This window comes from Haliaeetus leucocephalus, unplaced genomic scaffold, assembly GCF_000737465.1.
Source record: "Haliaeetus leucocephalus isolate CR32 unplaced genomic scaffold, Haliaeetus_leucocephalus-4.0 Scaffold406, whole genome shotgun sequence".
In the NCBI taxonomy this organism is placed as follows: Eukaryota; Metazoa; Chordata; class Aves; order Accipitriformes; family Accipitridae; genus Haliaeetus; species Haliaeetus leucocephalus.
In genome coordinates this window covers 5,525,746-5,541,616 of record NW_010972842.1, presented here as the reverse complement: position 1 = coordinate 5,541,616, position 15,871 = coordinate 5,525,746, and the positions used below count along the sequence as shown (strand labels likewise).

Below are 15,871 nucleotides of genomic sequence, written 5' to 3'. Positions count from 1 at the left end.
GGCAGCGGCAGGAGTTTCCCCGACAGCTGGAGGTTGCGGCGGCGGCTCCTCCTCCTCGGGTCCCCGTTAGAGCCGAGAGACCCCCCGCGCTCCCTCCTTATTGACAAACACACACAAAGGGCCGCGCCGGGGACGCGTCTGGAGCCGGCATGGGAGACAAGAAGAGCCCGACCAGGTAGGGGCAGCGCCTCCTCCTCCTCCTCCTTCTCCCTTTCCCCGGGCCCTTTCCGTTGGCGGCCGGGTGCGCGGAGCCGGCGGCGATGGCGGCCGGCGGGGCGCCCCCGGGGGAAGGGGGGGGGGTAAGGCGGCAGGGTGAGGGCGTCGCGCCCGGTGTTGCCCCTGGCGCTCGTGTGTCTCCGCAGGCCGAAGCGGCAGCCGAAACCCTCCTCGGACGAGGGTTACTGGGACTGCAGCGTCTGCACCTTCCGCAACAGCGCCGAGGCCTTCAAGTGCATGATGTGCGACGTGAGGAAGGGCACCTCCACACGGTGGGTCGCCGGCAGGCGGAGGCGTTTTTGGGCGGCCTCCCGCCGCCCCGGGGTGTGAGGGAGGGCGGCTGTGACAGGAATCGGGTGCCGGGAGGAGGGGGGGGAGAGCCGTTGGGCGGCTTCCCGCCGCCCCGCGGTGTGAGGGAAGGAGGGAGGGCGGCCGTGACAGGAATCGGGTCACGTTTACCGGGATCAACCCCCCCCCCCGCTCCTCGGCCCGGGGCTCCCCGGTCAACGTGACCCAAGCCCGTCCGTGTGTGTGAGGAAACAGAAATAATAAATACCAAGAAGGGCAAAATTGCCCGCACAGCCTAACCCCGGAGAGGCCGTGCCCCTCGCGAAGAAGAGCCATCCCCTGGGGGGTGCCTTGCTAAGACACTCACCCTTTAGTGGGTTGTTTTTTGTTTTTTTTTTTAATTTTCTTTTCTTTTAAACTCATTTTTTTCTACGAGTTTAACTTTGCCTCATAAATACCCCCTCCTTTTTTTATTATTATTATTTTTTTAATTCTCTTTTCATCACTGAACATCACCGTCCAGGTTTCTGGGGGCTGTAGGGGTGGATAATAACCCTTTGCTGTTTAGGGGAGGAATTGTTGATTAGCTGAATTGCGCCGTATGGAAGTGCCACCCTGCATATCCGTGACTTCCCAGGAGGACCTTTTCTCTGTGCACCCGTCGGAAAGCTTGCGGTTGATTACCTGGTTCCTGCGTTTGCCGGTGTTTTTCAGTATTGTGGCCTAAACGTGTGTGCTTGGGGAATGGAGGCTTTTTATAAAACGAATGGGAGTGCACTTGTAGCTGTTGCATGCTAACCGAAGAGAATATTGCTAAAGAATCCTTTGTTATGGTTATCGTACCTATGGGTTAATCCGGTTGGCAAGAGAAGTTTAAGTGGCAATGAAAGTTGCAATCCTATCAAAAGCAGCAATTACATTCTAGATACAGGTCAAAGCAGTGCTGAATGTGACTTGCAACAAACGTTACATGTTTGAAATTGTAAGTGCAAAGGCTGGGTCCAATTACTTGACAAAAAAGGTTCATCTTTATTTCTGGTGTTGATTTCCTAGACTTCTGAAAACCGGAATGAATGTTGAAAGGGCTTCTCGTAACTTTAGTTTTGAATACTAGTTGATTTTTAATTTTTTTTTTTAATCAAGGAAATCAGTGAGGTACATGCACTGAAAAGAGTTGCATCTGTCACATATTGCATAGTTTCCAGTTACAACAATGGCATTGTGTTTATATCACAGATAGATGTGTACAGATCAGTAATATTCAGCAAAATAACACCGCTGAAGTAATAAATGCAAAATCTTTAAAACAGCACGAATAAAGCCTCTTTAACCTCCAGTTAGTTTGATAGGCAAAGTCAGTTTAACATTATGTTTTGTTGCATTGGAAACTCAGTTGGATAAAAGCACTAAAACTTAAAAAAACAAAAAAACACCACCACCCCCCCCAAACAAAAAACCAAACCAAACTAAAAAAAAAAAAAGTGTGGAAAAAATAAACAGTCCTGGGAAACCAATATTATCATTGCCTTCTTTTTTCCCTGCTTGAATAATTCATAATTTTTTAATATTTTAGCAACAAAATGTCTTTTTCTTTGTTTTGTTTGTTTGTTTCTGCTTTCTCCGCCACAGTGATCTGGTATGCAGAGCTTTAGTTGGTACATTGATTTTTGTTTCTCTGCTTAAACTCTGAAACAATGTGTAGCTGAGTAGGTTTATGGGTTTCTTTTTCCCATAAGATTTAAATGGGTTGCATTTTCTCATGTTTGCAAAGTCCAGGATTTACACATGGCATGAGATAAATACAGGTTGAGGTTTTAGGCCCCCATTCTGAAATTAGATTTGAACTAGTAAGTAGACCTTTGTGTCTATGGAGAGAATCATTAGGGTGCCAAAGAGACACAAAAGGCCATTTGGATGGAATTTTTTTTTTTTTTTTTTTTGAGGAGCTGGAGTCCAGGAGACCAAATTGAGGCCTTGTTAAAACATTTGCTGGTACTGCCTATACAACAAAATGTTTTTCATCACTGTTGGTCAGAATAACAATACTATGGTGTTTTGATGACACTGTGAATGGCTGGGGTTTTTTTTTTTTTTTGTGTCTTCCATTTTGAAGCTTAGTGTTAGATTAAGTTGATGTCTCAGCACGGTTCTTAGTGTGTAATGGTTCTGACTTCAAAATGTCTACTGTGTTTTTTTTACTGATGAGAGCTTTGTCTATAAGGCGTTGTAAAGCACTGGGGTTTTTTTAGTTCAGAGAAACCTGTTTCTTTGTGGTGGACAGTTTAATGTCTGCTTCTGCATGTTAAAATTCAGTAAATGCGACCAGATTTGCAGACAGAAAAACAGGCAATCATAGTCAAGTTTAGTGGTTTTGAAGGCCACTGGAAATTAGATGCAAAGTTGATTAAAACAGTTGTATTTTTTTATACTAATCGTGTACAATTAACGTTACAGAAATATTTTCAGGTGTGGGGTAGGGTTTGTGGGTGTTTTGACTGTTGAATAATTTCTTCTCTCTGAAAGAGTTATCTTTTATGCCAGAGGCTAGACATGGATTATGATCTTTAACAACTGGTGGAATTGTTAAGATTAGTGGAAATAATTCTTATGACTTCTTGATTATATTTTAATATACTTCTAGACTGAATTTTCAAAGCAGATTGGATCATGGAGTTAAATTAACTTTGTCCACGGCAGTATCACCTTGAATGGTTAAACTGGGCTGTGCTTGGATGGGCGATGTCCAAGAGAAGTCCTGGATGCTGCAGGAAGTGGTGTAACTCCTTCCCAAGGTGGCACTCTTTTCTTTGGGTTGGTACTAAAGGAGTGCCCCAGCGTGGTGCTGGTTAGATGTGCCCTGAGTCAGATGTAAAACTAAGATCCTATCTGCCAGTTGGAAACCCCTGTACCTTTCACTGTAGAACCGTTGCCAGACTTTAATTTGGTAATGTCACCAAGGATCTAAATTTTCCCTGTAGACGCGGCTTTCTTATTTACTTTCTAACCTAAATTGTTCTGTATTGTTGCCTGGGTACTGAGAAATTACTATGTTCCTCTTGATAGGAGACTGTACTGAATATAGTAATTTTCTATATGTGACCTTTGAAACATTTTGAAATCTTTCTAGATGAAAGATGTTGTATAAATGTAAGGAACCTAGGGCTGTAATAATCATTCCTTACTTGGACAAATCTCCTGCTGAAGTTCATTAGAACCATGAGTAAGGAATGCTGAACAGAACCCTAACGTACTGTGTTATAGAGGGAACTGGTAACGAACTCTATATTTAGGTTGCCTAATAGTTTCCATTATAAAGAACTTGTATGATCTCTTTGAGAAGCTCTATTGTTTGCAAAAGCCGTTGAAGTTTGGCAAGAGGAAGAGCCCTTAGGCTAAATAAGTGGTTTGATTTCCTTGCCCCATGAAATTGTTTAAGTTTTGCTGAGACATAAATGCTTGAAAATCATCATTCCCCCTCTATCACTCGTGTTGTACAGAAAAGTAAAGTAATTGCTGGAACACTGAAAAAGCCCAGACTGGCATCACTGTAAAAGCAACAGTGGCAACGATGATATGCTGACAACCCAGAAGGGAATTACTTGGCTCCTGGGGAGGTTATAGTGGGGTTGCTGAATTTGTTCTGACTCTCACAATTACTGCTTTGCCAAAAGAAAGTTGCCTCCATGGGCACGCTACCATTTCTTTTCTTTCTTTCCTTCTGCTCTTCATGGCACTATATTGAATCAGGAGTACACCAGTCCTGGTTGACCTTCAAGAATTGAGCTAGATCCTTGGACAGACCTTACTGCAGCAAGTATTTGCTCCCAGTTTGTCTGTCCTTGAATAGGTGTTTGGTTTTTGTTTGTGTTTTGGTTTGGTTTTTTTTTCTTGCCAGCTAACACGGATAGTCATTGTAATTTAGACGTGTTGTAAAGCTGAAGATTAAGAGTTCCAGTGTTGCTGGGAAGAAGTACACAAGAGGGCTAGCACTCTCTCTAAAGGGATGCATGTTTGCTACTCTATTCTGTCTTCTAGGAGGCTGTGTTACTGCTCCATCACCTCTGTGCTCCATCTTCCTCAGATCATATTAATGCTCTTGTTATTCAGTTAGTGACAGCATCCAGATTTAAAATTGCCTGTCACTTTGCTTTTCTTCATGTGGTTTTTATGCATGCGTGTTGTAGTCTGGTCTCTAGTTGCAGGATCCTGTTCTTTTCTGCATGCTGTGATAAACCGCTTCTCCATTCAGTGTGAAGGATGAGCAGCCAGGGAAGTGTAGTGTGAGCTACAGGAGGAACTGCAAATCTGGCTTTTTAAACTTTGAAATGCTTGGCATGATATTCTGCTGTGTAAATAAAGGAAAAAAGGGCGGCAGGGATACATGATCAATGTCCCCTTTCCAGAGTCGATAGCATCCTATGATTTTTTTTAAATTAGGAAAAAGGGTAGAATCCCAAAGGGTATTTTCACTAATAATATTCTCTTAGCTAATAATAGAAGGTTTGTTGTACAAAGATGTACCTACTTTATGCTTGTTACGATTTTATTTAATTTTAATTTTTAGAACTACTTTTATTGCTTGCTTTGAATTCAGTAAAAACTTCATGTTACCTATGAATCTGTGAGACTTAATGCACGCTATTCAAGCCCACGGTATTTTTCTTTTGGCAGGGGGAAAGAAGGAGAGAGAATAAGGCGATAAAACAGGTTCAAGTGACTTGTGAAGTTTGGGGGGGGGGGGGGGAGAGTTGGTGGTGTTTTGGTTTTTGGTTTGTTTTTTTTTTTAAGGTATTCTTCTCTGATATACATGTTGGGTGAGCTGCTATGCGCAATATCATTTACGTAAAATAGCCCCTGAAACTTCTAGCCAGAATGAGAAAGTCATCTCAAGTCAGGATGAATTTCTGTGGATTCGGGATCTATACCTCTTAACATCCTGTACTGCTGAAGTAGAGACATATGTAACCACGTGAATGGGGGCATGGCTTCTGTGTCCTGTGCTCTATTGATCTCCATTACTGAATTGTTCCTTTTCTCCCAGCCTAAGGTATGAAAAGACAATTTTAAATCATACCAGACAGAAGAGTCTGAGGTGTAACGAACTGGAATGCCATCTTTGTACGTTTGCTTGATATTTGGTCTGTGCCCCTTGATTGTGTATGAGAGTGTGGCCATTTAATATGTGCATGTATTTTATAAGCATGTCTGACAGCCTCCTAAATATGAGATACAGGTCTCCACTTGAAGCTGTCATGAGTTTGTTTTATGCTTTGAGAAGCATAAATAAAATGTTTTACTTTTTTAACTTGGATATCAAGGTCATTTTTCTTCAGAAAATATGTGCAATTTGTTTAGTCATGTACCATCTGGATGTTTATAAGCACAAATCAGTTACATTTAACCAAATCTGGTATTTGTGTTTCTGTTGAAATGCAGTACTGCTCAGGACAGAGAGTTGGTACTTATCTTGTATATCTGGTTTAACATGTCTGTTTTACAACAGCTTGTTAAGGACACTCTCTTCTGCCTTCCAGGATGCAGCCTCTGTGTGCGCACATGCGCATGAGTGTGTCAGGGGGAAGGTTGTGAAGGAGAAAAAGAGGAAGAACCACCTGTCATGCTGATTTTACAAATACATGACTGAATCAAGCTTAACAGACTGAAGAGCTGTTGGTTACTTACTTGGTTACTTGGAGAAGGAAATATTTGCAGGCATTAAGTGAGTGGAAAAGTCATATATAATCCATATTTTACCAGGCTCTGTATCACAACTTTTATGTTTTAGCTTAAATATCAAATTATGAAGAGAAGTATGAATAAATAGTTCTCTTTGCTCTGCAGATAGCCATCAGGTAATCTAGTCATTCTGGACTTCCAGTCTTGCTTTTAGAAAAAGTTTTTTTGAAGTAACCTTTGGAAGTATTTAGGAATTTATTTAGGAATTCTTTTCCCTGAAAAATATAGTGAAACTTAAGAATTTTGCACACATCAACTTGAATGAGGTTTTGTTTTTCCATATAAAACAATGAAGTAATTTTTTATTGATTGGGGTAGCTCTGTTACGTGCCGTTGATAGGCGTAGCTTGTACAGGCAACAGAGAATGCAATGGGCAGCCAGTCAAGAGAAGATAAAGTTTATATATTAGAGAGACTACATAAGTAGTTGGTTTGGGGGGGGGGAGTTGTGGTTGTTTTGTTTTGGTTTTTTTAAGGTTAATTCTGTTGTTAAATCTCTGTGGGTTTGAACTTGCATATTTTAATCCGTTACTCTAAACAGCTCATGAAAAAGTGTTCTTTTTTTTTTTTTAAGCGCGAGTTTGATATTTTTCTTTTGATGTTTGTTTGGGTTTGTTTCTCTAACTCCTTCCTGATGTCTGTTATAGCTTGGGCTTTTTTTTTTTTTTTTTCCTTCCCTTTTTTAATGCAATCTCCCCAGAACAAAATAAATGGTATTTCATTTGATATTGGGCTAAGACCTGGTAGGGCCTGTTTGATCCAACTTTGATAGTTGATTTAAACCTAGTTTAGTTGTTTCTTTTTGCATCATACTGAAAACAGTAGTTATGTCAGCAGTCACCTTTGGCCAGAAATTTAGGTAGCTGTCATTGTGACTTGGCCTTCTATGTGTATATACCTTACACAATTAAAGAAACAAACACGGAGCAGAAAGAAACCTATCGCTTTCTATAAACTTTCTCTCTTCCCCTCCTATGATAACTAATGATGTCAGAGCTGCTGAACAGGAAGAAAAACTTCTTAGCCCTCTGTTTCCAAGATCTCGGATCTGATCATGGATTTAGGAGATAGGGTCTCTAGAAGGCCAGCTTTGTTAATGGGCAATGCAGGGTCAGAGGTAGGTTCTGCCAGTTAAGAATGGCTTGTTCAGCTGAATTGTAGCAAAGCCAAGCAAAATAGGTTAGCATTTGTTTTTCCACAGTTACTAAAGCAGTAAAAGCTTTGAATACATTTGGGCTCATTATAGGGATAGTTCTAAGGAGGCTAACATGTCTCATTTGGCTTATCCATGTTGCCCTGGGAACTCGGGATGGAAAAGGTCTTCCAGAGAATTAGACGCTCTCCCATACTGAAAGAGCATCAGTAAACCTGGGCAACTTCTAACATGATCTTTGTTCTCACAAATCTCCAGTGAAGGAGACTGTAATCCCTTTAGACAGCTTATTTGTAGTGCTTTTTACTCTTGATGTTTTTTCCAGATATCTAACCTTTCTGTTCAGTAAGATAAGTTGATTTATACTCCCCCTATCCCCAGTGAGTTACTCACTGTGTTAGTACTTCCTTGGTTATTGGGTTATGGTTTCCATGTTCACCCATTTTCTCTCTCTAAGCCTTCCTTACAGAAACAATATTTCAGCAGCCCTTTCTCATACGTGAGTGTTGTTCAGTTTATATCGTGATTCTTTATTGTTGACTCTTCAGCCGAGTCATTTCTAGTGTAAGGTTTAGTGGGACTATGCCTTTCCAGAATCCTGCTAAATTATGATGTCTGATGTTGGTACATCCCTGGTTGAGGTTTCTCCTCTTGTGCAATAGTATCAGGATGTTGGCTTCTCTGTGCCTTGCAGTCTACTTGATCTAGTACAGTCTGGTGTCCTTTTGTGTCCCATTGTTAACTTAAGTAGGGATTTTTTTTTATGCAGTTGTGGGGCCTGTGGTGCTTTATGCTGTCTTTCTCGGATTTCATAATTTTCATTTTTGAGTCATCTTAACTCAGGATGGTCTTGGCAGATAGCTCTCACCACCTTTCAGCCTGGTGCTGTTTGCTCGTTCTGTTCCTTTGTCCAGAGCATGATTAAGAATATTAAATAGTATACCTGTAGAACCTCACTATAAATGCTATCCTACATCTACAGCTGGTGGTTAAGAACTATTAAAAACAAACAAACCCTAAATTTGAACTTCGTTCTGCACAATTTTGTCCCAGTCATAGTCTAGCTTGAGTGGGAGAATGTATTTTTGATTGCATCCCACCCAAGTCAAGACTTGGAACATGCATTGCTTTTCTCCTAGGCACTAGGACAATTAGTTCATTAGAGAGAGAAACTAGACTGTGTCAAGCCAATTGGCTTTATCCTTTAATGCTCCCAATTGTTAGTTTCTAGTATCTTTCTGAAATTTGACTTAGGCTGAGTCGTCTACTACTTCCTGTGTTTTTATTTGCCCATCTTGTGATTTCTCTTTTCTTTTTTTCCCTTTTCTCTTCTGCAGTACTTGGTGACTTCTTCCATCTTGCTGTGGTTCTCTAAACAATTTGTTTCCAAGGGTGAATTTCATTAGATGCTGTTGACTGCCATATAACATTCAGTAGCCCAGTCTGTTTCTTATTCTAACTTGTACTCATATCCCCTTTTTAAATTTGCTTATATGGAATTAAACTTTTGTGTGGTGACTGACGCAAAGAAGCCTTTATGCCATCTGGTACTTGCTTTCTTTCTGTGTTTGATAATGGGTATACTTCTTTCTTTCTATTTCCATGATGCAGTACTTTCCTTTGGGGCATAAGTAGTGCATGTTTCGATGTCTTTAGCTGTTGTTTTTTGGGTTTTTTTGTTTCTTTGTTTTGTTTTTAAATGAAGATGTCATCTTTGGTTTTAGTGCCACCAATGGTATTCTTGCTCACTGTGTCTTTTCTAGGGAAAATTATTAGCTGTCCTGGACTAGAAGCTACTGGGATTTGAATAAACACCTACAGTAAGATTAAATATGTTAAAAGAGGAGTCTAGCTGGTAAGAAGACAGCTCTTGTATCACCTGTAGAGTGATGAGAAGTTGCATCTTCTGCCCCATGACTTTTTATAACAATTTTTCCTTTACTGTTGTGACAGCCCATTATGCCTGTTCCTGTTTAAAACTTGACAGAAGTGTCTGTGCGTTTCATCTTGAAAGTCAGGTTAGGACAGTGTGCTTTGCAGAAAATTTTCTCACTATCAAATGATGTCTTCTCTTGTTGGCTGATACAGTCATCTACAAAACACTTTCAAAGTAGGCTAGTGGAACAAAATATTAAGTGTTCATTTTTTATGCTTTCATGCAGTAGCTTATCCTGGTTTAAGTAGGACAGAGAGATCCTGAGGATTGTCTGTTCTCTCTGAAGTGCGTTCCACTGGTATGTGGTACGTTGATGTAGAGCAGGCTTGAACTTGGAGAGTTCAGCTGCAGAATGTTGTTGGTAGGCTTTTGGCTGGCAAACTTTCCATCAGAAGTCAGATTGAAGACTACAAGACATGACCTTGATGTCTGCTACAAGTCTTTTCTTGTTTTCTTAGGAGTTGGGGGGTGGGGAGGAAATGAACAATTGAAAATTTTCCCATTCTAACTTACTGGAAATTTGGGACTTATCTTTAAACTTTTCCATAATACTTGAATGTACTTTATCTGAACTGCACAGTTCAAATGACAGTGCTTGGTAGAAAAAAAATGTGTGAATGAGTGGGGGTTTTAAAATTTACTTTAAAAATAGGGTTCCTAACTCTAAAAGCTGAAAAAAGTTGGTTTGACACATTCAGTGAAAGGGAAGGTGTTCCTTACAGATATCATTGAATTATGTGATTAGGGTCATGAGCTAGAAGTTCTGTAACTGAATAAGAATGGAAAAAGGAAAGGTGAGGGCTGATGATTATGTGGCATCTTTTTCTATTAATATACACCTTTTCTGAAGAGCATTATGGAGACTTGATTTTTTAGGGAAAGTGTGTAGTCTTTTCCCCCACTTAAGGTGGACATCTTTGTGAAGCTGGCTCTGAATGGAAGAAGTTTCTAGAATGCTGCATCCTTCTGGGAAGATCACACCCACAGTGCAGAACAAGTAAGATAGGTCAGAAGCAAGCTCCTTCCTGTTTGGTCACAAAACTAGCTGTGCCAAGTGTTCACCCTGTTTTATGCAACAATAACTGTGCTGCTGCATCAGTACGAACCTCATGTTTTGTGTGTGTTTTTTTGCATAGGTGCAAGAAGCATCACAGTTTCTACAGGAAAGGGACAGAGGAGCAGCCTGAAGGATCCAATCCTTTATGGGATTGGAAGTTGGGAGAGGTCACTTCCCCATGAATCCCAAGGATCTAGGGGTCTAAAAGACTGTAACCGCTGCCTTCTCTGCAGACTCCCAAATACTGCCTCCTCAGGGGATGTTGTTAAGGAAATTGAGCTTTCTGACCCCTGCTCATATGTAGCACATTGTCATCTAGGAAACATAAATTGGTTGATAGCCATATTCTGTTTCTCAAACAGGATATTTTCAATATAGCTGTCATGCTGAGCATTGATGAACCACAGTTTGTGGCATATGGGGAAGAATTTCTAGTAACAGTGTGCGAGAGAGGTTGAAGCCTTAAAACTGGTTGTTGGAAAAGTAACATTTGATGGCTGCTTTAAAAACTATCCATGAAGATGAATTTCGGCTTTCTAAAGGTCCTGATACGGATATTTCTTCTTAGGGCAGACTTGTGCAGTGTACCAGTTGTCTTCAGGAGGCTTGGTGGCCTCATCTGTTAAATGTCATCTGGAAAATAGGGCATTCCCTTTAAGGGAATGATTAAATAGGGACACTGCCTCAAGGGGTAGTTTTCTGCACATTTATACAGTGGCTGATAAAACCATATGGGTCTTGTAAGTCTATTCTAATTGAATCAGCTTTTATTGAAAGACAGAATTGCTAGAAATGCACTGAATGGATGAATTCCAAGTAAATTATTCATGCTGTAAAACAGCTAGGAATATGAAAGCACTGGAAATCAGAGCTGGCTGAAAGTTAGAAATCAAATATACGTAGGATGTGTAGGAATTGCATTGTTACTCTGCAATATACGTATGGATCTATATTATGTTTTCCCATACAGACCACTAGCTCCATTGTTTGCACTGTCATAATTACTCAGTTGTATTATTTGCGGAGGAAGTGTAATGCCTAGGATATGACAGAAGTGATGGTAATGAGAAAAAATAGTTTTGGATAACAACATAAATTATGGAAGTTGAAGATGCATTTAATCATTAACTGCTTCCATGTAGAAATAAAGACTAGTTTCTCTCAAGATGGCTTTGTGTGGTGATTAGTGTGAGCATATTCATGTGACATGGCAAGCTAAACGTAGTTTAATCCGATAGTTTTTATTCTATGAATAGCTTAACAGAGCACTGACAACTGAGGGAGGGTGAGCTGATCTGTGTCAGAATCCAAAGACTGCTTCTCCTGCTAGTGATATTTAACTTCATTGCTAGCAACTATTGCACTTGCGTTACAAGAACGGGTAATAGGAAATATTTTTTGCTTTTCATAATGTGATTTCAACTGCTGAAAATCAGGATTGGCATCATTACATGAACTGCTAGCTTCTGTGTAGACCACAATTTGCAAGATCTAATTTGCCGCAGTGTTTGCAATATTACTTAGTATACACAGTGTTCCTGATAATTTCCTGTTTGCTTTAATTAATACCACTGATGTGCTTATGCAGAAATGAATCTTTTTTTTTCTTTTTCTTTTTTCTTTCTTTGGTATTAGGAGGTAAGTTGTGGTCTGGTTGCGCTTGATCACAAAAATCAGCAGTGGTAGTAGAACAAGTGTTCGTGCTGGGTTTTTAGTGAAGTTGAAGAAGCAGTTTCCTTTATTCTGGAATATTGTTTGCTTGGTATTTTGGCAGAACCTAGAAGCTCTTGTTGCATAAGGTGCTGCACAAAGAGCTTGTGGACTAGGTGTGATAGTCCATTAAGAGATAAATATGATTTTTAAAAAGTGTATTTTGCTTATGTATCAAATCTAGAAAAAATAAAATGTTACATTAGTTGAAAAATTGCCTGATAGAAAATAGTCTCAAAATATTGTAGCTACTAATCTGCACATATGTGGAAGGATATATTAAAAGCTATTTTGGGTATAGAAACGTGACAATTCTCTCTAATTATTTGGGAATGAGTGTTTTGCATTTGACAAAAATAGTCCTCCACTACTGAAGTTTGAAAACTATTTCATGCTTTAAATATTTACTGTTAAACTAGCACTTGAAAAATTCACTGTCTTCTTGAGGCACAAAGAAAGATCAGTAAAAAAGATAGGCAAATTGGTAATGTAAACACAGGGAATTTTTTTATTGGCTTCTGTACAGCCAGATTGCACAAACTTGCACTTTAATGATACAGATTTGTGCATAAACTGGAATGAATGACCTAAAATGTAAGGCTTAAACTTTTGCCTTCTCAGTTGAAGTTTAATAAGATTCTGCCATTCACTGTGTGTCAAATTGACTGTTGACTGTCTGCAGTATTACATGAGGACAGTTATTGCGATGACTTAATGCATGTATGCGTGTCTCGGTTCTATTGATTTCTTTCTATGTTATAAAGAACTTAAGTAACAATTTCTTTACTCTTAGGAAATTCTTCACCTGTGCATTTGTAAGCCATGATAACAAGATTATGATGCTAAATTAAATTTGGTTCCATTTATTTTTTTTAAAGCTGTCAACACCACTGCAATGTCTATATAAATATAGGCCTTGGCATTCCAACATTTTTCATGGATTCCTAGTCTTTAAAAAAAAAAAGCAGTCTCTTTGAAGTTAAGATCTTTGCAGGTCAGCTTAAAACAAGGAAGTCTGGGGTAGCTGTGTATATGTTTAATTTTTCCCTCTGTTTAGGTGAAGTTGCTTACATTTGCTATTATTGAAGCCAGTTACAGTGGAGGGAAAAGAAAGTCTGGAAGGTGCATAGATGCAAAAATCACTAGTGTCATTGTAGCCTGTTTTGCAGAAAGACTTCTGAAAAAGAGAGAAAACATGTCTGAGGAAGTGGGAATGTTAATTACTTGATATTTGTAAAGTAACTTGTTATCAGTATATGAGGGTGGGGGGAGGGATATAACTATTAAAAAGAATTGACTAGTGGGTGGGAGGAAAGTTTATTTACTTCTTAGTAACTTCTAGTTCAAGGTACTGTGTTACTTGTTACAGAAACTGAATTTGAAATATATATTTCATTCTGGAGCCATTTAGACCTTCTGGCATTAAATCTACATCATCAGTCCATCATGGAAAAGTCACATTCCAAAGCTGCTGGTTGTAACCTGTACTGTGATCTTCAGAGTAAAAAAGCTGTCAAAGCTCTTACTACAAAGTTACAGTTAGAACTTTGCATAATTAATGTCTTTTTGAAAACATGCAGAAAGTGTATCATACTATAATATTGCTATAATATTTAACTATAGCTGTACCCTGTAAAAGTTACTGAAATAAATGCCATAAGAATTGCTCAAAACAGCCATACCTAAGTGAAGATATTCTTCTAATAATAGGTGTTACAGGAGTAGTCTTTCACTTAGAAAATCTTCTACCTAAAATCACTTTTTCATCTTCTTTTTGTATGTTTGTTTAAAAAGCTGTTTACTGTAAAATCACGCATCTTTCCAGCTGACTCCCTGTATACATCTACTTGCTTTGGAGATTAGGAAAAACTTTTTAAATTAATTGCTCTAATTACTGTGTTAAGATATATTTGAAAATGTGGACCTTAGTAGTTAGAGAAATGAGGACATGTGGTGAAGGAGATTTGAGTAGGGACTAGCAAGAATATGATGATGAAGTTGAAAGTATGCAAAGATAAGCTTTTCTTGAGATTTCAGTAATGACTGTGAACTAGAAAAATGGAGATTAGAGTATTACCGTGGATATCAGATTTCTATTAGCTTCTTGAGACATTAATATTTAGGATAGACCTGAGTGGAAAATGATCTTCAAATAAATTATAAGATATTTAAAGCCTGTACATTTGTAGTGGGAAATGATCCAGTCTAGTAATGAAAGAATAGAGTAGGATTTGAATGATTCAACTTTGTTCTCAACAAGATTTTATTGCACTTAACTGTATTCTGTTTAGACTTTTAAAGGATCTGTATGATACAAGCATCAGCAAAACAAGATTTTTATTATGGTTTGGTTAAACCTAACCTTATTTCTTCCAATAGTTTTGTTTAGTTCACAATGGCATATTGTTAACTGAATTACTTGAAGTGGAATTATTTAAGAAAAAATGAACAAGTACTTATTCTAATATTAGCTTTACAGAGGTTTGTCTTTTCAGATTTGGTGACAGTTCCGAGAAGTGTTGAGCAGGGTGATCTGTAGGCTTATTAGATGCACAGCTCTGTGGAATGAGCATGTGTGGTTTTTCTTGGTGAGCTGACACATCAGGTCTCATACTGTCTTGCAGATGCATTCTGAAAACACTCGTGGAAGTGTTTTAAACTGTTTCAGTTGTTTTTAATGTAGTTTTGCAGAATTTCAGGCTAGCCAATGTACGAGAGTCTTTTAACAGCTTTGTGAAATTATCCAGCCAAGTGATATTTAGGAAGGGATATTTACAAAACTATTTGATGAGGTATCTAGTGGTAAGATTTGATATGATTTAGATGAAGAGACAGTCATAATCATCGTGAGGTTGGCTTTGTTTGTGTTGTCCGGAGGTGAGGAATATATGATAACATACAAAAATCAAGAAGCAAAGGAGCAATACAGAATACTGAGTAACACAACAGCATGCATTTCTAAGTACAGACATCTGAAATGTAGGCCTGTATTCAAGATGTAGTACTAAAAATTATGCTATGAATTTTCCAAGAATGTATTGACTTGTCTGAAGTAAAATATGTTTGCTGTTAGCAAATGGGTAGCACACTTTAAAAAATTGTCATTGGAAATGGCTCCCATCCTGTTATTTTCTGCATAAAGGCTGGAGCTATATATAAGGAGATGACTAAATTGAATTAATTCCAAGGTCTGTCCTCCTTTATCAAGGATTACTCTTATTTCCAGTGGCAATGTTCTACAAAATACAGACAACTAAAGACTTTCAGTCCACCTCATGTCACAAGAATTAAATTTGCTACCAAATTCTAAAAGAATTGAAGGTTGGAAAAACTCAGGCATGTTAACAAGGCATTTCTGAAATTCTTGCTGGATGAGGGAATAGCAAAAGCTGGTGGAGGAGGAGTACTAGTGCATGATTGAAATTAGAATTCCATTTGAAAAAAATACTGAGTATCTTAACTCAGTCAGCTTGGTCAGACACAGAAGCCCCACAGTAGCAGATGGAAAGGAGATAGGCAAGTCTGCAGGGCACTAGAGAGGGAGGAATGCCATTTCTTTCATAACGGTGTAAATCTATGGTAACTTCTAGGTGAACAAAATACACACAACTTTTGTAGGTTTGCTGTGAAGTGAGAAATTTTAAATTTGGTGCAGAGTAAGCTTAGAAGAGTTCGATAGCAGCTTCTAAAAGCTTGCATTTCAAAAAGAAGACAGACCCCCCCCCCCCCAAAAGAGGTGGGTTGGAGGGAGGACAACAAGGCACAATTAAAGTAG

General features: G+C 39.0%; 1 protein-coding gene across 1 annotated transcript in view; it reads left to right on the top strand.

Annotated features, from left to right (window-relative positions):
- Nucleotides 1–15,871, top strand: part of YAF2 (YY1 associated factor 2) — a 28,637-nt gene continuing 12,766 nt past the window's right edge. Inside the window, exons 1-2 of the mRNA XM_010574057.1 lie at nucleotides 1–175; nucleotides 363–488. Coding sequence (XP_010572359.1) covers nucleotides 150–175; nucleotides 363–488 — 152 coding nt within the window. The 5' untranslated portion in view covers nucleotides 1–149. The remainder of the gene's footprint in view (nucleotides 176–362; nucleotides 489–15,871) is intronic.